At 43.4% G+C, this 19,586-nt stretch overlaps 1 protein-coding gene across 1 annotated transcript in view; it reads right to left on the minus strand.

Annotated features, from left to right (window-relative positions):
• FLT3 (fms related receptor tyrosine kinase 3) overlaps positions 1-18,731 on the minus strand; it is a 76,657-nt gene extending 57,926 nt beyond the window's left edge. The window contains exon 1 of the mRNA XM_030308360.1: positions 18,649-18,731. Coding sequence (XP_030164220.1) covers positions 18,649-18,691 — 43 coding nt within the window. The 5' untranslated portion in view covers positions 18,692-18,731. The remainder of the gene's footprint in view (positions 1-18,648) is intronic.
• Between the last annotated feature and the right edge of the window lie 855 nt (positions 18,732-19,586).

A 19,586-nucleotide genomic window follows, 5' to 3' on the forward strand; every position in this document is an offset into this window, starting at 1 on the left:
TTTGTACCTTCTGACCACCTTCACCCATTTCTTCCACCCCCATGCCTCTCACAACCACCAATCTGATCTGTTTCTGTGAGTTTGATTTTTTAGATTCTACAGATTAGTGACATCATGCAGTATTTATCTTACTCTCTCTGACTCATTTCACTTAGCATAATGCCCCCAAGGTCCATTCATGTTGTCAAAAATTTCTTTCTTTTTTTATAGTGGAATAATATTCATAAATAGATAGATACCTATCTCAATAGCAACAAGAGAGAGAGAGAGAGAGAGAGAGAGAGAGAGAGAGAGAGGAAAAAGAAATCTGGTTGGAAACTGTGCCTCCTTTTTCCAAGGAGGGCAACATCACTAATCATTAGGGAAATACAAACCAAAACCACAATGGTGGGGCACCTGGGTGGCTCAGTTGGTTCAGCATCTGACTCTTGGATTCAGCTCTGGTCGTTTTCTCACAGTTTCATGAGTTAGAGCCCCACGTCTGGTTTTGAGCGGGCAGTGAGGAGCCTGCTTGGGATTCTCTCTCTTTCTCCCTCTCTCTGTCCCTTCCCTGCTTGCACTCTTTCTCTCACAAAATAAATAAACTTAAAAAAAAAAACAAACAAAAAAACCCCACAATGAAATGTTATCTAACACCTGTTAGAATAAACATCATTTAAAAGACAAGAGATGACAAGTGTTGGTGAGGATATGGACAAAAAAAGAACCCTTGTGGGGCACGTGGGTGGCTCGGTCAGTTAAGCGTTCATCTTCGGTTCAGGTCATGATCTCGTGGTCCGTGGGTTTGAGCCCCACGTCGGGCTCTGTGCTGACAGCTCAGAGCCTGGAGCCTGCTTCAGATTCTGGGTGTGTGTGTCTCTCTCTGTCCCTCTCCCACTCATGCTCTCTCTCTCTCAGAAATAAGTAAACATTAGAAAAGAGAGAGAGAGAACCCTTGTACACTATTGGAGGGGATGTAAAGGGGCACAGCTACTATGGAAAACAGTATACATATAGATGTATATCCATCTACCTGCCTACCTACCTATCTCACATTTTCTTTAACCACTCATCCATCAGTGGATACTGAAGTTGTTTCCAAGTCTTGGCTACTGTAAAAAGTGCTGTTGGGGGGGGGGGGTTGCAGATATCTATCTGAGATAGTGATTATCCTTCAGATACACACCCTGAAGTAGAATTGGTGGATCAAAGGCTCTATTTTTAATTTTTTTGGTAACTTATATACTCTTCCAAGGTAGCTGTACACATTCCCTCTAATAGAGCACAAGGGTTCACTTTTGTTCATATCCTTGCCAACACTTGTCATCTTTTGTCTCTTTAATGACGGCAATTCTAACAGGTGGTTAGAATTCTAACATTGTGGTTTTGATCTGCATTTCCCTAATGATTAGTGATGCTGTCCTCTTTGGGAAAAGGGTCTACTCATTTCTTCTGTGCATTTTCCAACCAGATTTCTTTTTCTTCTTTTTTCTTTCTTTCTTTCTTTCTTTCTTTCTTTCTTTCTTTCTTTCTTTCTTTCTTTCTTGTTGCTACTGAGTTGTAGGAGTTATTTTTATATTTTAGATATCAATCCTTTATCAGATATATAATTTGCAAATGTTTTCTTCCATTCCACAGGTTACCTTTTCATACTTTTGATGGTTTCTGATGCTGTGCCAAAGCTTTTTAGTTTTGTGTAGTCCCATTCATTTATTCTTTCTCTTGTTACTTTTGCCTTTGGTGTCAAATCCAAAAAAATCTAATCTTGTTAAGACAGATGTCAAGGAGATTACCCCCTGTGTTTTCTTCTATGAGATTTATGGTTTTAGGTCTTACATTCAAGTCTTTAACCTATTTCGAGATTTTTGTGTATGGCGTAAGATAGTGGTATAGTTTCATTATTTTGCATGTGGCTGTCCAGTTTTCCCAACTGTATACGTCATCTTTCCCCGACTGTATACACTTGGCCCCTTTGTTACAAATTAATTAACCACATGTGCATGAGTTTATTTCCGGGCTCTCTATTCTGTTTCATTGATCTGCGTGTCTGTTTTTGTGCCAATACTGTACTGTTTTAAATACTATAGAACTCAGTAACAGTGTTTGAAATCAGAAAGTGTGATGCTTTTCACTTTGTTCTTTCTCCATATTGCTTTGGTTATTTAGGGTCTTTTGTGGTTCATTACAAATTTTAGGATTGTTTTCCTATTTCTGTGAAAAATGCCATGGAATTTTGATAGAGATTGCATTGACTCTGTAGGTGGCTTTAAATAGTATGGACATTTGGACAATGTTAATTCTTCTAATCCATAGCCATGGAAATTCTTTCCATTTATTTGTCTTAATGTGTTTGATCAATGTCTTATACTTTTCAGTGTACAGAGTTGTTAATTCCTCAGTTATATTTATTCGTAGGTGTTTTATTATGATGCAGCTGTAAATGGAATTACTTTTTTTTTTTTTTAATGTTTATTTATTTTGAGAGAGAAAGAGTGCAAGCAGGGAAGGGGCAGACAGACAGAATCCCAAACAGGCTCCAAGCTGTCAGCACAGAACCTGTCACTGGGCTTGATCTCACAAACTGTGAGGTCACGACCTGAGTTAAAAATCCAGGGATGCTTAACCGTCTAAGCCCCCAATGAATGGATGTTGAATTTTTTAAAAAGCTTCTTCTGCATCTATTGAGATGATCCTAGGGTTTTTGTTCTCCATTTTGTTAATGTGGCGTATCACATCAATTGATTTTCAGATGCTGACACACCCTGGCATCCCTGGGACAAATCCCTCTAGATATCGTGTCTGGCCTTTTTGAGGTATTGTTGAATTTGGATTGCAAATATTTTGTTGAGAATTTTTGCATCTATTTTCATCAGGGATATTGACCTGTAGTTTTCATTTCTTGTAATGTCTTTGCCTGGTTTTGGTTTCAGGGTTATGCTGCCTCATAACATGACTTTGTAAGTGTTTCCCTCTTTTTTTTCTGGAAGAATTTTCTGGAAAGATTGGCATTCATGCTTCCTTGAATGTTTGGTACAATTCACAAATGAAGCCAACTGGTCCTGGATTTTCTTTGTTGGTAGATTTTTCATTACCGATTCAATCTCCTTATTAGCGATTCTGTTCAAATTTTCTGTTGATCTTCCCGGTTCAGTCTTCGATAGGTTGTATGTTTTTAGAAGTTTATCCATTTCTTCTAGATTGTCCGATTTGTTTGCATATAAGTGTCCATAATAGTCTCATGATCTTTTGTATTTCCCTTGAGTTTTTATGACCGCTAATTTGAACTCTTTATGGGTGAACCATTTATCTTTGTTTCACTAAGGTTTGTTTCCGGAGTTTTCACTTCTTCTTTTCTTTGGAACACACTCCTTTTCATTCTCCTTGACTCTCTGTGTTGGTGTCCGTGCATTGGATAAAACAGCCACCTCTCCCAACCTTTGCAGAATGGTCTCATGCAGGAGAGGAACCTTCTCAGAAAGTCCAGGCTTAGGTCTTTGTTGGCCCTCAAACCCTTGTGATTGTCCAAGTCACTGGTTCCTAAGAGTGAGGGTTGGGCCGAGACCCTGTCAGTGTCGCAAAGGGGAGGACCTAAGTAAGATGAACAGTGACTGGAAGGGTGACTCAAAGGTAGTAGCATTTAAAGTCAGGGCTCCAAACCCGTGCCCATGCTCCTTTCAGGGAGATATTAACAGAAGGAAAATGTAGAGACATGCTTGCTAGCCTCCCCAGTCTTGGGCAGGATCACAGTCAGTTCCTAGATAGATGTTAAATTAGGAGCCTAACCCTCAGGCTGCCAACAGGTCCCTTTAAGGGACCTTTAAGGAAAGACTGGGAGACATTTCTATCTGTGGCTTCTGCACCGCACCCTGGGGGGATAACCACAGGGAGTCCTCCCAGGCCCAAAGAACTGCTTCTTTGTTTGCTACAATCTGTTTCTTTGTTTGGTATAGTCTCAAGGATGCAAGCCCCATTGTTTTTCAGAGCCACTGTTTTTCAGAGCCAGGAGTTCTGGGAGCCAGTCCCAAGGTGGAAGTCTTAAAAAATAGGAATGCTAGATGTTGGGTCAAACAAACCCTTTCATTACTCAGGGAGGAGCTGAGGGTGGTGAGTTCCCTCTCATTTGTATATTGATTGCTATGTCAGGGATTGGGTTCTGGTGAGATTGACATGTGTCTCTGCCTTTTCCACCCATTTCAACGTGGGTTTTTTTCCTCATTTCCTCATTGCGTTGGAGCCGCTTAGCTAGTTTCTGGATTTCTTTCAGAGAAAATGTTCCATGTGCAGCTGTCGATGTTGTGTGTCCATGGGAGAAAGTGAGTTCAGGAGCCGCCTACCTGGCCATCTTCAGGTTTTGAGAGTTCTTTTTAAAAATATATTCTGGATACAAGTCCTTTATCAAATATGTAATTGACAATTATTTTCTGCCAATCTGTGGCTTGTCTTTTGAAGATGAAAATTCTTAATCTTGAAGATGTCCAATTTATCAATCTTCCTTTTATGGATCATGCTTTTGGTTTTGTATCTAAAAATTCTTTGTTCCATCTAAGGTTATAAAGGTCTTCTCCTAGTTTTAGAGTTTCAGGTTTTAAATGTACATTTTAGTTTTACATTTAGGTCTATGATCCATTTTGGGTACTTCAAAAAACATTTTTTTTGTTTATTTATTTATTGAGAGAGGGCGCATGTGCAAAAGCGGGGAAGAGGCAGAGAGACAGGGAGAGAGAGAATCCCAAGCAGACTCTGCACTGTCAGTGTAGAGCCCTATGTGGGGCTCAAACTTGCAGACCAAGAGATCATGACCTGAGCTGAAACCAGGAGTTGGATGCTCAACCAATTGAGCCACCCAAGCACCCCATGCTGAGTAGACTTTTTATGAACGACTATGGGTCAAAACTTTTCATATGATTATAGTTACATGTGAATATTCAATTGTTTCAGCACCATTCACTGAAAGAGTATTGATTTCTCCACTGAATTACTTGTATACCTTCATCAAAAATAAACTGACTGCATATACTTTTCCATTGATCTATTTGTCTATCTGGATGCCAATTCCACGTTGTCTCAATTATTGTTGCTTTATAATAAGTCTTGAAATCAAGATGTTCTTTTCACAGTTGTTTTGGGTATTGTAGATCTCTCATTTTCATGTTAATTTCAGAACGAGCCTGTCAAAACCTGCAAAAAAGGTTTGCAGGGATATTGACGGAATTGTATTGAGTCACTGGATCAATTGAGCAAGACTGACATTTTAACAATATGAGTCTTATAATACATCTATATGGTATATCTCTCTTTATTTAGGTCTCCTTTAATTTCTCTTAGCAATGTATAGTTTTTAGTGTACAGATCTTGCCTTTCTTTATCCCAATTTCATCTTTTTTAAGCTACCTTATATTTTTTCTCCCATTTCTGATTGTTAGTTCTAGAAACACGATTTAATTTCTACACTGATCTTGTGTCCTACAAACCTGCATAACTTGTTTATTAGTTGTGATTACTTTTTTGTAAGTTCCAAAGGATTTTATACACAGATGATCATGTTGTCTGCAAATAAAGACAGTTTTACTTCTTTTCCAATTTGGATGCTTGTGATTTCTTTTTCTTGCCTTATTACGCTAGCTGAATCTCCAGCACAATGTTGAAGAGTAGGGAGAATGGACATCCTTGCCTTATTTCTGATCTTAGTACACAATGTTCAGCCACTTGGGGCGCCTGGGTGGCTTGGTCGGTTAAGCGTCCAACTTCGGCTCAGGTCATGATCTCGCGGTCCGAGAGTTCGAGCTCCGCATCGGGCTCTGTGCTGACAGCTCAGAGCCTGGAGCCTGTTTCAGATTCTGTGTCTCCCTCTCTCTCTGCCCCTCCCCTGTTCATGCTCTGTCTCTCTCTGTCTCAAAAATAAATAAACGTCAAAAAAAAAAAAATTTAAAAAAACAAAAACAAAAAAAAACACCAAAAAACAAAAAACAAAATGTTCAGCCATTTGATATTAAGTATGATGTCTGCTAAAGGATTTTCATAGATACTCTTACTTAATTGGAGGAGGATCATGTCTATTCCTACTTTGCTGGGAAATTTTATTAGGAATGGATGTGGAATTTGGTCAAATGCATTTTTTGGTATCTATTGAGATGATCATATAGGTTTGTTTTTGGTTTTGTTTTTTTAGTGATTTTTCTTTTTTATTGTGTGTATATGGTGAACTAACATTTGATTCATTTGCAAATGTTAACCAACCCTGCCTTCCTGAAATAAATACCAGTTGGATATGATGTATTATCTTGCTTATATATTGTTGAATTCCATTTGTTAAAGTACTGCTAAAATTTTTTGCATTTATATTATGGTAATTATCGGCCTGCAGGTTTATTTTTGTGTTTTTTTGCTAGTAATATCCTCAGTTTGGGTACCATAGAAATGGCCTCATAGAATGAGGTGAGAAGCATTATCTTCTCTTATATTTTCTGGAAAAGTTTGCATAGAATTGGTATTATTTCCTCTTTAAACATTTGGTGGATTCCCCAGTAAAGCCATTTACTCCAGTAGTTTTCATCATGGGAATTAAAAAATATATATTTATTATTTATTTTTGAGGGAGAGAGATAGAGAGTGAGCAGAGGAGGGGCAGATAGAGAGGGAGACAGAACCCCAAGCAGGCTCTGTGTTGTCAGTGCAGAGCCTGATGCAGAGCTAGAACCCATGAACCATGAGATCATGACCTGAGCTGAACAAGAGTCAGATGCTTAACCAACTGAGCCATCCAGGTGCTTCCGCTGTGGAAATATTTTTAACTACAAATTCAATTTATTTTTTTTTAATGTATATATTTTTTATGTTTTTACTTATTTTTGAGAGAGAGAGTGCAAGCAGGGGAGGGGCAGAAACAGAGGGAGACACAGAATCCGAACCAGGCTCCAGGCTCTGAGCTGTCAGCACAGAGCCCGACGTGGGGCTCGAACTCATGAACCGCGGGATCATGACCTGAGTCAAAGTAGAACACTTAACCTACTGAGCCACCCAAGAGCCCCTACAAATTCAATTTCTTTAACAGACATAACATTATTTAGATTATTGATTTTCCTCAAATGAACTTTGGTAATATATGTCTTTCAAGGTATTTTTTTCCATTAAATGGAAGTTGTCAATGTATAGGCATAAAGTCATTAATAATATTTCCGTATTATCCTTTTAATATCTATAGATTCTATAGTGATGTTGCCTCTCTTGTTCCTGATACCTCAAATTTGTGTCTTCTCTCTTTTTTTCCTGATCAGTTTGGCTAGAAGTCTAGCAATATTACTGATCCTTTATTGCTCTTGGTTGCATTGATTTTCTCCTTTCCCCCCCTATTGAATTGATTTTTCACTTTGATATTTGTTTCCTTTCTTTTATTTACATGGGGTTTAATTTGTTATTTTCCTCCTCTAGCTTGTGCTTGAATTCAAGCCCACTGGTCTGAATTTGTAGCATTACAATTTAAGGATGCTAATCATTTAATAATTAATAATTTAATGCTACCAATTTCCTCTTAAGTACTGCTTTAGGAACGTCCCTCAAATCCCAATATATTGCATTTCATTTTCCCTCAGTTCAATGTACATTCTCATTTGTTTTTTGGTTACTGCACTGACCCAAGGATTATTTAGAAATGTGTTCTTTGGTTTCCAAATATTTGAGGATTTTCCATGTGCCTTTCTGTTATTAATTTCTAATTTAATACCACTGTAGTCACAGGATAAACTTTGTATGTCTTGAATCTTTTAAAATTTACTGAAGCTTGTCTGCTGGCCCAGAATATGATCTAGCTTGATAAGTGTATTGTATGCACTTGAAAAGAATGTACATTCAGCTGTTGTTGAGTGCAATGTTCTATAAATGTAAATTAGATCAAGCTGGTTGATCAAGTCTTCTATAAATTACTGATTTCTTTTTTTTTCCCTATCAATTATCAGGGTATTGAACTCTCTGAATTGGCCCATTTCTCCTTGCAAGTTCAATCAGATTTTGATCCATGTATTTTCAAGCTCGGTTAAATGCATGAGTGTTTATGATTTTTGTCTTGTGATGACTTAAGCCTTATAGCATTATGACATAACTTTCTGCCTCTTGTAATATTTTTGCTCTGAAATATACTTTGTCTGTTATTTAGCTTCTCCAACTTCTGATTAGTGTTGGCATGGAATTTTCTCCCCCCCCCCAATCCTTTTACGTTTAACCTATTTGCGTCTTCATATCCAAGGTTGACTTTATTTATGCACCATATAAGTTGGGTCTTGCTTTTTGGTTTTTGTTTTTGTTTTTAACCAAGTCTGACAACCTCTGCCTTTTAATTTGATGTGTAAATCATTGAAATTTAATGAGATTATTAATAGGCTTAGGCTCATATTATTCTTTGTTTTCTATTTGTTCCATCTGTCCTTTTTTCCCCCCTTTCCTCTTTTTCTACCTCCTTTGGGAATAATTGAGTATATTTTATGATTCTACTTCATCTTATTTCTTCAGTGATTAGCTATAATGCTTTGTTTTGTTATTTAAGCAATTGCTTTAAGCTTTATAGTATGCATCTTTACCCTAAAGCAGTCTTTTAAGTGCTGTTATACCACATTATGTATAATATAAAGAGCTTACAGGGGTGCCTGGGTGGCTCAGTCAGTTAAGTGTCAATTTCAGGTCAGGTCACGATCTTGTGGTTCGTGAGTTCGAGCCCCGCGGTCGGGCTCTGTGCTGACAGCTCAGAGCCTGGAGCCTGCTTCGGCTTCTGTGCCTCCCTCTCTCTCTCTGCCCCTCCCCTACTTGTGCTCTGTCTGTGTCTCCCAAAAATAAATAAACTTTTGAAAAACTTTTACTATAAGGACTTTACAATAGTATATTTCAATTTCATCCCTTCCAGGTTTTGTGTTATCACTATCACACATTGCATTTCTATATAAGGTATAAACCCAACAAGTTACTGTTATTATTTTGCATTAAATAGTCAATCATCTTCCATAGGGGTTTAAACAATAAAAAAAAATCTTATATTTACTCACTTCTGGAGGTCAAATATCCATGTCATGGGAAATAATGGGGAAAAGGAGGTCAGAAAAAGATAGCTGATAAAATAATGGAGGAAAAATTTCATTTCCAAACCTGATATAAATGTAAACCCACAGGTAAGAAGCCCAACAAAACCCAAACACATGACTCAGGAAGAAAACTACAATATATCATAAAGAGGAACTCTTAAAAGCATCAGAGAAAAAGGATACATTCTAATAGCAGACTTACATGTATCTATGACCAACCAAAGTTCTCACAGATGCTCTATTCATTTTATTTTGTCTTTTCTCTCTGTTCATTTTGGATTGTTTCTATTGCCGTCTTCAAGTTCACTAATCCTTTCTTCTGCAGTCAGTATGCTGTCAAACCCTTCCAGTGTAATCATAATTTTCATCTCTAGAAGTTCAATTTGTGTGATTTTTTTTTTTTTTTTTTTTTTTTTTTGTATTTACTATGTCCCTGCTTAGCTTGTCTAATCTTTCCTCTAGCTTCGGGACTATGTGGAACATAATATAACAACTATTTGAATGTTCTTGCCTACTAATTCTGTATTTGAGGTCACTTCTGGGTCTCTTCTTCATGACTGATTTTTCTCCTTATTATGGGTTGAATTTTTATCCTCTGTCTATTAACTTGTAACTGGTCGCTGGGCATTGTGAATTTCACCTGGTGTCAGATATTTCTGCATTTGGTTACATATTTTTGAACATTTTTATGGGAGGCAGTTGAGTTCATTGTAAACATTTCATTCCTTTCAGGTCTTCCTTTAAGCTTGGTTAGGTGGGACCAGAGCAGTGTGTAGTCCAGGGCTAATTTTCTCCACTAGTGGACTTCATCAGAAAGAATAACTTCTGCTCTCCAAAAATACTCTCTTAGAAAAATGAAAAGAGTAGCCATAGACTGGGAAAAATATTTTCAAAACAAACAACCTGATTTTTAAAAAACAGGCAAAAGATTTTAGGAAACACTTCACCAAACATAATACGGGATGACAGTTAAGCACACGGAAAGACGACCAACATCATCAGTCATTCGGGAAATGTAAATTAAAACCACCATGACATATGCTGTGCCCCTATTAGAAGGGTTAAAAACCAAACACAAAAAACATACCAAGTGATGACAATGACCTTGAGAAACTGGCAGTTTCTCATAACGTTGAACGTTCACTGAGCAAACATTCCAGCAACACAATGCCACTTCTGGGTGTGTACCCAAGAGAAATTAAAACCTGTGCTCACAGCAAAACTTGCCTTCAAGTATTTATAGCAGCGTTATTGACAACTGCCAGAAACTAGAAGCAAACAAATGAACTTCAGCTGATTAATGGCTAAACAAACTGTGCCACGTCCAATAATGAAATACTACTCAGCAACAGAAAGGAAAAAAAAAAAAAAAAGTACTGTTAAAAAGAAAACCACAGGCCCAAACAGAGCTATTTACGCTAGGCCAAGTCACCAAACCGGGGCTTAATACCTCACCTAATTCCCGTTTCAACCTTTCCCAGAAATGTAGTCTTAACCAGTTAGTCAGAAATGTCTTCCGGTCAGCTCCAATGAGTTAATCTGTCACAGGGGCCATCCCCAAGCCCCAAAGAAAGATGAAGCAATCCACCTAATAGGACACCCTGTATATGTCCCTAAGGGAAAGTGACCTTGTCTGCAACAACCCTTTCTTTTCTTTTGCTAACTGCCCTATCTCATGTCTGTCTAGAAAACCCTTCTGTTTTGCACAGCTCCTGGAGCTCCCCTCTACCTGCTACATGGGGCGCTGCCCGATTCATGGAGCACTTAATAAGGCCAACTATATCTTCAAAGGTAATTCACTTACTTTTGTTTCCTGATTACTGATATACATAACAACATGGATAGATCTCACGTAATTACGAGGCGTGAAAGAAAGACTCAAAAGTCTCCATATTATAAAATTCCACTTACATGACCTTCTGGAAAAGGAAAAATGATAGGGGCAGAAAAGAAGTCACGGGTCGCCAGGGGTTGGATGTTGGGTATTGGGGTTGATTAACTACAAACAAGAGCAAGAGAAGCTCTGGGGTGGGGTGCGTGGGGGGGGGGGGTGGAACGGAAATGTTCTATATTTTAATAGTGGTGCTAGTTATATAATCGCACACCAAAAAGGGTAAAATTTGCAATAGGACAATTGTACCTTAATAGACCCAACTTTGAAAACAGCCAAAGGAAGAATCGGCCGCCATGGAGATTAAAGTTCTTAATGAGAATCCATTCCAAAACCCTGGTAGCACTTCCCAGAGTCCAGTTCCTTTTTTTTTTTTAAATGTTTACTTATTTATTTATTTTGGGGGGGGGGGAGAGGGAGAGGGAGGGGCAGGGAGAGAATCCCCAACAGACTCCACACTGCCATCCCGATGTGGGGCTTGAACCCATTAACCATGAGATCATGACCTGAGTCGAAATCAAGAGTCGATGCGTATCCCCCTAGAGTCCAGTTCTAAACACAGTCTGAGGAATGAAGACAACTTTGGAATTGGAAAAGTGTTCCCAAAGCGGCAAGATTTGCAAATGCAGGGCTAGAGTGGAGGTGGGGCTAAGTGGAGGAAAAAAAAAAAATTTAGCACCAATCGAAAATAAAATTTTTGGTAAAAGTAGAATCTTCTCCACTGAAAGTGTGATGGATGTAGACATTATAAAACAAATCAGAGAATGCCGGGGCACCTCATTTTCAGGTTCCCCAAGGTGAGTCTCCTGGGGAGCAGAGAGCTGGCAAAGACTTTAAAGTTTGAGTTTCAAGCCCCTGTTCTAAGAGTCACCTGCTTGGATTGCAGAAAGTCCTTCGACCTTTCTAGGCCCCATTTCCCCGCACCTAGTAAATGAGGGCAGTAGATAGGACTGGGGTGGTGTAACAAATCTATTTGACCAGTCCGGATTCCCGGCACAAGCCTAAAACCCTTGGAATGTTCTGATAGGAGAGTCTTTTGTTATCCACGATGGGACTCTACTGAGCACACTAAAGTTGATGCTAATGATGCAACTTGGGTGGGGGGCCCTAGATGGCCTCAGGATGTGGCCGATCACCAGAAAGACCAAGTAATGAGAGGGTGGGAGCTTTCAGCCCCACCCGCTGACCTCTGGGAAGAGGGGAAGTCGCTGATAAAACGCCACAAATATTCTTGAACTGGGAGATTCAATGAGCTTCCGGGTCGGAGAGCACCCGGAGGCGGCCAGAGCGCGGCTTCCTGGAGAGGGTGTGGAAGCCCAAGTCTCCTTCCCACACCCCTTGCTCTATGCCTCTCTTCCAGCTGGCTGCTTCTGAGTTAGATCCTTTTATAACAAACTGGTGCTCTAGTAAGTAAAAAGCTTTTCTAAGTTCCGTGAGCTGCTGTAGCAAACTAATTGAACCTGGGGGGGTGGGGGGGCGGTGCTCCTGAAAACCATAGATTTCCAGCCCCCTTTCAGAAGTCCGGTGACAGCCTGGACTTGGGATTGACATCTGAAATGGCAAGAGTGGGGACCTGAACCCCTAACCTGTGGGATCTGATACTGTCTCCAGGTGTACAGAGTCAGATATGAGGGAAATTGTAGGACATCCAACTGGTATTTGAGAATCGCCTGGTGTGGGGAACACCCCCTGCAACACGCACGCCCGCGCACGCGCGCGCGCACACACACACGCGCGCACACACACTTTTGGCGGCCAGAAGTGTTCAGTGCTGTTACTGCAGAGGAAACATACAGGAGTGTTTTTTTTTGTTTTTTGTTTTTTTTTTTTAGAACTAGAGTAGCTCTTAAAAAAAAAGAACTGGGTAGCTCTAAGGTCTGGTCCTCTCTCTAGTCCTTTCATGCTCTTTTTTCTGCAAATTCTCTTGATTTTAACTACCATCGGTTTGCTCACGTGTTTCAAATTCATCCCTTCAGTATGTATGGGTCCATGTCTGGGCAGCCGCGGGAATCTTAAACTCACACTGATCTCCCCTTTTTCCTTCCTAAAGCTTCTCCCTCCTTTCTCTTCCCTCTCAGTCGAAGGCAGAAACTCAGAAGCTCTCTTTGACTCCTCCCCCTCCCTCACTTCCCATCAGCCAGGCAGTTGCCAAGCGCTGACATTTTAACCTCTCGGTAATTCCCAAACCGGGAGGCAACTCTGCATCTCTGTAACCACTGCCCTACTTCAAACCCTAGTCGTCCCTGGCCCGGGCTACTGCCCACACCTTGCTAGCTGGCCTCCCCGCCGTGGGCCTGTCGGCCTGATATCCACCCTCCATACAGACGCCAGAAAGGTCTTTCTAAAACATGCACCAGAGCGTGCCCGCCTCCTGCTTAAAACCCCTCAACAACTTAGAGCAATGGTGCTTACTTACTCTTTCTTGAGTCACAGGCCTCTTTGAAAACCTGACGAATGCAATTCACCTGCTCTCCAAGACAAACAAGGAAACACACACACACACACACACCCACACACCCTGATGAGGAATACAATGGATCAGTGAATTCCGCCCAGAGACTCTTGGTCTACACCGTAAAGTCCAGGTCCCTCATCCCATCAGAACACTATTTACACATTACACACTGAGCCTCTGGCAACCCAGAAGTTTTTTTTAAAGCTGTCCCCTGAACAGTCTTCAGACTACATTCTGAATCACAACTTTTCAAAGGATACTCTACCCTGGAGGCCTTATACTTCGTCTCTCAGCCACCCAGAACGGAAGTCTGCTTTTCCATCCACTGCATGTTTCTTACCGCCGTTCCCTTTCTCTGCCGCCCTGTTTGCCTGGAATGTCCTCCTCCACCCCTTTCCCAGTCAACTCTTCCTTATCTTTCTAGTCACGGCTCTGGCATGACCTCCACTTGGAAGCCTGGCCTTCTTTTCTCAGTCTGGGTTACAGGCTCCGTCTCTGTGCAGATTTCCAAAATCGAACTGCAATTCTCCTTCTACATGCCTGACCTTTTCCCGCCAATGCCCCCGACCGACGTCAGACTGTGAGCTCTTTGAAAGCAGGAACCAGTACTATGCGGGACTGAATCCAAGTCTGAGATATGGACGGTGCTCTAAAGTGTCTAAGAAGGGAAGGAGGAAAATCCTAATGATTTCTTTAGACTTCAGATACCGCTCTTTCTGCAAAGCACATGCCTACCAAGGAATGCATCCAATGATGAAGGAGTAAGATACTGCTTATCTCCTCTTTACAAATGAGGAACTCAAGTGCGGAGAAATTCCCTGCCTGAGTAAAGAACACGTTTCCTAACTGTCTTGTTAGTCCTAATACATCTGCGTTGCCTCCAAGAACAGAATCCCTAACATTAGGAAAATCATAACTCGAGCAGCAAAGCTTGTGAAGCCTGAATTCAGTGAATATCTTATAAGCAAAACACAACAGCCTAGATAAATAATGACAATATCCTGTTTTAGTATAGACTGTAAATAATTTTTTGGAGGACTCTTGGCTACCATTTGACTTCTAATGACAGCAGTGAAAAAATATTTTACTGTTTAACCTTAAAAATAACAATAGTTCCTCTTTTAGGATCTTATGCAATTCCTCTAGCCACAAAAGAACACTGTGTGTGTGTACTTTGTATTATTTTTAAATTTCCTCCACATGTGTTGGTACCCATAGAACAGAATTGCATGATTCAAATTAACGACCATCAATGAGTTCTGCAAAGGCTTTTACCACTTGAGGACCACTGATGGTATTAGAATCAAAGGGGACCTGAACATCAGACCACCAGGTCCGGTGTCCCATCTAAGCCATAGGAGGTATCAACCAAATGTAATGAAGTCACCTAAGTGTAAATCTCATATAGCCCCCAAAAGAGAGAAAAACCTTTGGCCCCATGACTATGGCTACCTAGCTAAGAAGTGGCTAAGGCTGTTTTGGAAGTCATGGAAAAATCTTAAGATCACACTGTCACCTGATGAAAGCCAAAAAACTCTACTCAGACAAAATGCCTACAGTGAGATTCACAAGAGTCTGTTATTTGAAGGCTAGAGCAGGGGGCGCCTGGGTGGCGCAGTCGGTTAAGCGTCCGACTTCAGCCAGGTCACGATCTCGCGGTCCGTGAGTTTGAGCCCCACGTCAGGCTCTGGGCTGATGGCTCAGAGCCTGGAGCCTGTTTCCGATTCTGTGTCTCCCTCTCTCTCTGCCCCTCCCCCGTTCATGCTCTGTCTCGCTCTGTCCCAAAAATAAATAAACGTTGAAAAAAAAAAAATTTGAAGGCTAGAGCAGGGTGGCAAGACCAAGGAAAGCAAATGATAAAGCAGGCTAAGCTAATTCTCAGCCCCTCATACCTCCTTCTCCAAATTCTTACTCCTATTCTCTGCAAGATCCCTTTCAAAATCAAGAAAAATGATACAACACCATACTTTTGAAGTTCTTTGCTTTTTGTCAAATCAGAACCTTTACCCAAAGATGAAGACAGTGTCAGGTGAAAGAGAGTCAGCAAGATTGTTATCTTGAACACTGATTGTTAGGGGCTCTTGTCACACTGCTTGCCTAGTTTCGTTCAAGAATGACAAGATGACAGGAACAAAAAGGACAGGCGAGAATGTGCTGGCATTAAGCCTTCCTGTGAGCTCCCCAAGGGAGCAAAGATGTTCTCTGGGAGCAAAGTGAGGTCGATACACTTTGTTCAAAGAACCATTTAGAAAATGTCTTCTTCTCAAGCCTTAAAACATGGCCATATTGAACTCTGGAACAGTCCATTAGTTTAATTTTCAATGCGAGAGCAGTTTCTTTCCCACAACCATTAAATATAGTATATCTACGTTTAAGTAGTTTTGGGGGACAAAAGTCTTGAGATTTCCATTCTAACCTGGTTGAAGTTTCTTTCATTGAAGTATGCTATTTTTTCATCTATAGATAGCGACCCTTAACCACTGTGTGGGAAGGTTTATCTGAGAGCCAGCTTTGTGCTGCAGGGCTTTTCCTGGGGAAAGGCACTGACCGTGCATTTCTTTTTTTTATTAATATTCTTTTTTTTTTTTTTTTTTTTTTTTTTTTTTTTTTTTTTTTTTTATTTTTGGGACAGAGAGAGACAGAGCATGAACGGGGGAGGGGCAGAGAGAGAGGGAGACACAGAATCGGAAACAGGCTCCAGGCTCCGAGCCATCAGCCCAGAGCCTGACGCGGGGCTCGAACTCACGGACCGCGAGATCGTGACCTGGCTGAAGTCGGACGCTTAACCGACTGCGCCACCCAGGCGCCCCATGACCGTGCATTTCTTAAAAAGAACAGAATTAGCTATTTATATGTAATAAGTTCCCCCAGCCTTGATCTCTCGCATCCTTATACCCCTTGTGCCCAGCACGGAAATAAGTGCTCAATAAAAGTTTATCAAATAAAAAATGTTTTTCTTTCTCATGCACGCTCCCTTGACTAATAACTAAGAATCCCTGAAAGTGCCCTTTTGGTTATAAAAAGTAGAGCCACTCTTTAATAGAAGGAAAAGAGTTCACAACTCAACCTAAAAGGATGATTTACTATGGGTAGACGCGAAGTACCCAAGAAGAAATGAACAGCCGATCCAAATTTGTATGACGGCAACAATTAGAACCAGAGTTTTAGAATCAAAGGGGACCTGAACATCAGGCCATCAGGTCTGGTGTCCCATCTAATCCAAACCTGTCTTTGCCCAGCATCCACATCTGCCTCCACCTGCTCCTGAAGCATCCCCCCTCGGGCTAACAGTTCACAAGAAGGCAAATAAAGCAAGAAGAACAAAAAGGGCAAAGGATGGCAATAAAATGTGTAATTCAAGGCTCTGACCACGACTTTCGGACACGAATGAAAGAGACAGCATCGTACTTCTTGAACTATTGGAATCCCCCTCCTTGTACCCAGTATCCGCACCATGAAGCCATGGGAAGCACGTTTCCAATCTTTAAATCCTACTTAGAAAGCTTCATCAGTGTTCACGAGGTAGAACTTTACAATCTAAGGGAAATGGGGATCACATCTTCTGATTCAAGGAATTTAAAGTTTTTAAATAGTCTAAAGTCATCCCATGAAGTTTCTCACTTTATGCTCGATGGTATTAGAAGTCAGAGTCGAGGCTGCCTCTGGGGGATATTGACTGAGAGGGGGCGGGGCTAGAATTGCTCTATATCTATATCCAAGGGTATGTGGGTACATACACATATGAACACTAATGGAACTGTACTTTTGCGATGTGTGCATATTCGCTGCATGCAGATTATACCTCATTTAGAAGAATCTGGAAAGAGATGTAGAAATCTCTGAGACTGTTCCTAAATATAAAGGAACTCAGTGCAGCTTGAATATAGTTGCAAGTACTGATCTTCGTACTTCCAGAAAGCCTCTGAATGCTACTGACAAATTCACTTACTCCTTAACATCATACGCAACAGAGAGCTAGCTGACTCCGGAAAACATATTGTACGATACATTTGAAATGTACATATTTACCAATTCGCAAAGATAAATGTTTAAGAAACGCAAAATGTCTGTGTTCCCACTCTTTTCTCCCTTATGTCCCATTTCCTACTCGATAATTCTGAGTCAGTTTTTACCAAAAGCCATTGGAAATAATTCCTGCACGTCTCTAATGAAAATTACTTTACGTCCCACTGAGATTTCAAGTCAGAATGCTGGAATTCTGGAGCTGGAGGAGACACACAGGGCACCCTCACAGGACAGAGGAGGACGCCAGGACGGGAGCGGTGGGTGCCAGTCCCAAGGTTGCTGGACCAGACAGGGGCCCAAGGCTCCCGGGCTCCTCAGCGTCCCAGAAACGTCTCTCTCCTTCACCCTGAACTCGAATCGACCCTCTCATCTTTCCAAATCGATGAGGTGGCTCTAAAGGGGTGTTTTTTTTTTTTTTTTTTCGTCTTTCTTTCTCGCATTGCCAGCTGCGCGCTACCCAGCAGATTATTTGGGAACAGTCAGCTGAGTCCTTGAAAACCCCCTTGGGGCTTAATGCCGGGATAAAAAAAGAAAAAAAACCAAGTACAGCAGGCACGGACCGCTGATATTCTCACATGTAAATCCTGCTTGTATAACATTCCCGAAGCGGCGATTCGCTGATCCCACCGAAATTCGGCAGGGGTGGGGGTCGTTACTCGCGATGACTAGCTCCGGGGGAGAACGGCGGGCGCCTTGCCTCCTCCGAGCGCACTCGGCAAATCATAGCCTCCAACGAGGAGCCAAAGACGCCACTCCGGAGTGTCCGGGGTCGCGCCAGGCGCCGTCCGGAGCCACCTGGCGCCACCCCCGCGGCCGCGGCCTCGGGCGGACGGCCCGGCAACCCGGCGCGCGGGCCGAGCGGGCGGCGGCGCGGGCGCGGGGGGCAGGCGGGCGGCGCGGCCCCGGCTCCGGGCCGGCCGCGGGCAGCGCGCCGGGAGGCCGCCCGCGGGGTCCGGGCCGCCGTCAGGGACGCGGGGCCGCGCCGGGGCGGCGGCGTTAGAGGGGAGGGAGGACGCCGCGGGGGTGGACCGGCGGGGGCCGCGGGGGCCCGCCGAAGAGGGGAGGGGCGCGGGAGCGAGGGAAGAGCGAGCGCGGGGAGGAGCGAGGCGGCGGGGACCGGGAGGCGCGCGCCCGGGGCCGCCGTGCGGGGTGGGGGGGGAGGGTGCGGGGGGGGGGGCGAGGGCCGCGCCGGGGGGCTGCGGGGGCTTGCGAGCGGGCGTGCGGGGCCTTACCGAGCAGCGGCAGCCGGCCGCCACGGCGCGCCCACGCCGGCATGGCCTCCGGAGCCCGGGGTCCCCAGGCCGCGCCGGCCCAGCCCTGCGATGCCGCCCAGAGCGGCGCGCCCCGCGCTGCAGGTGGCTCGCTTAAGGATGCGCGTCACCGACCGCAAATTCCCTCGGACTGGTGCAAAGTGGAAGGGGGGAGGATCCTTCTCCCCACCGGCAGGGGCCGAGGCGGGAGCCGAGAGGTTGGGCCGAGGCGGGGAGCCGGTGCCTGGCGCAGCGCTGCGGCCGAGCCCACGTGCCCGCCGCGGTCCGCAGCCCGCGCTCCGCGGCGCCCGGGGCTCCCCGACTGTGGCGGGGGAGATCGCGCGCGGTTCCGCCGGGGAAGTGGTGCGGGCTCCTCCGCTCTGGGCAGGGGAGAGCTGCCCTCTGTCCCCGGGAGTCCCCGAGCCCTGTGGTTCGGATCTCGGAGCCTGGGGACGGCCGCGAACCAGAAAGCGTCCTCCTCGTGCGCGGGGGGGGGGGGGGGGGGGGGGAAGGGGGAGGTCTTGGAGGCCCCGGGATGGCAGCTGAATCCGCGTCCCACGCGCGCGGTTCTGGGGGGCGGGGGGGGGCGCCGAGGAGCAGAGGGTCGCATTTCCAAGCTCGGGGGATCCTCATTGCGGACCGGTTTTCTTTGTCTCCCCCTCTGTCTCTAAGGGTGCTCAGGACCCGGTCGTTAGCGGCAGCCAGAAAATAGGGCTCGGGGTCAAGGTTGACACGGAGGCTAAGAGCCAGCCAGAGAAAGAAAAGCAGAACACACAGAGAGAGCATCCCAGAGGCTCTTCTTGAATGATCCATTCCGTAATTCTTGTACTTCATCGCACAACATCTCAAGTTGAACATTATTTTCTTTGCCGTGAGTTGAAGATTGGAAAGCCCTGGATGCCGGTTCTGAAATCTCCCCT

This window comes from Lynx canadensis, chromosome A1 (genome assembly GCF_007474595.2).
Source record: "Lynx canadensis isolate LIC74 chromosome A1, mLynCan4.pri.v2, whole genome shotgun sequence".
NCBI classification, from domain to species: Eukaryota; Metazoa; Chordata; class Mammalia; order Carnivora; family Felidae; genus Lynx; species Lynx canadensis.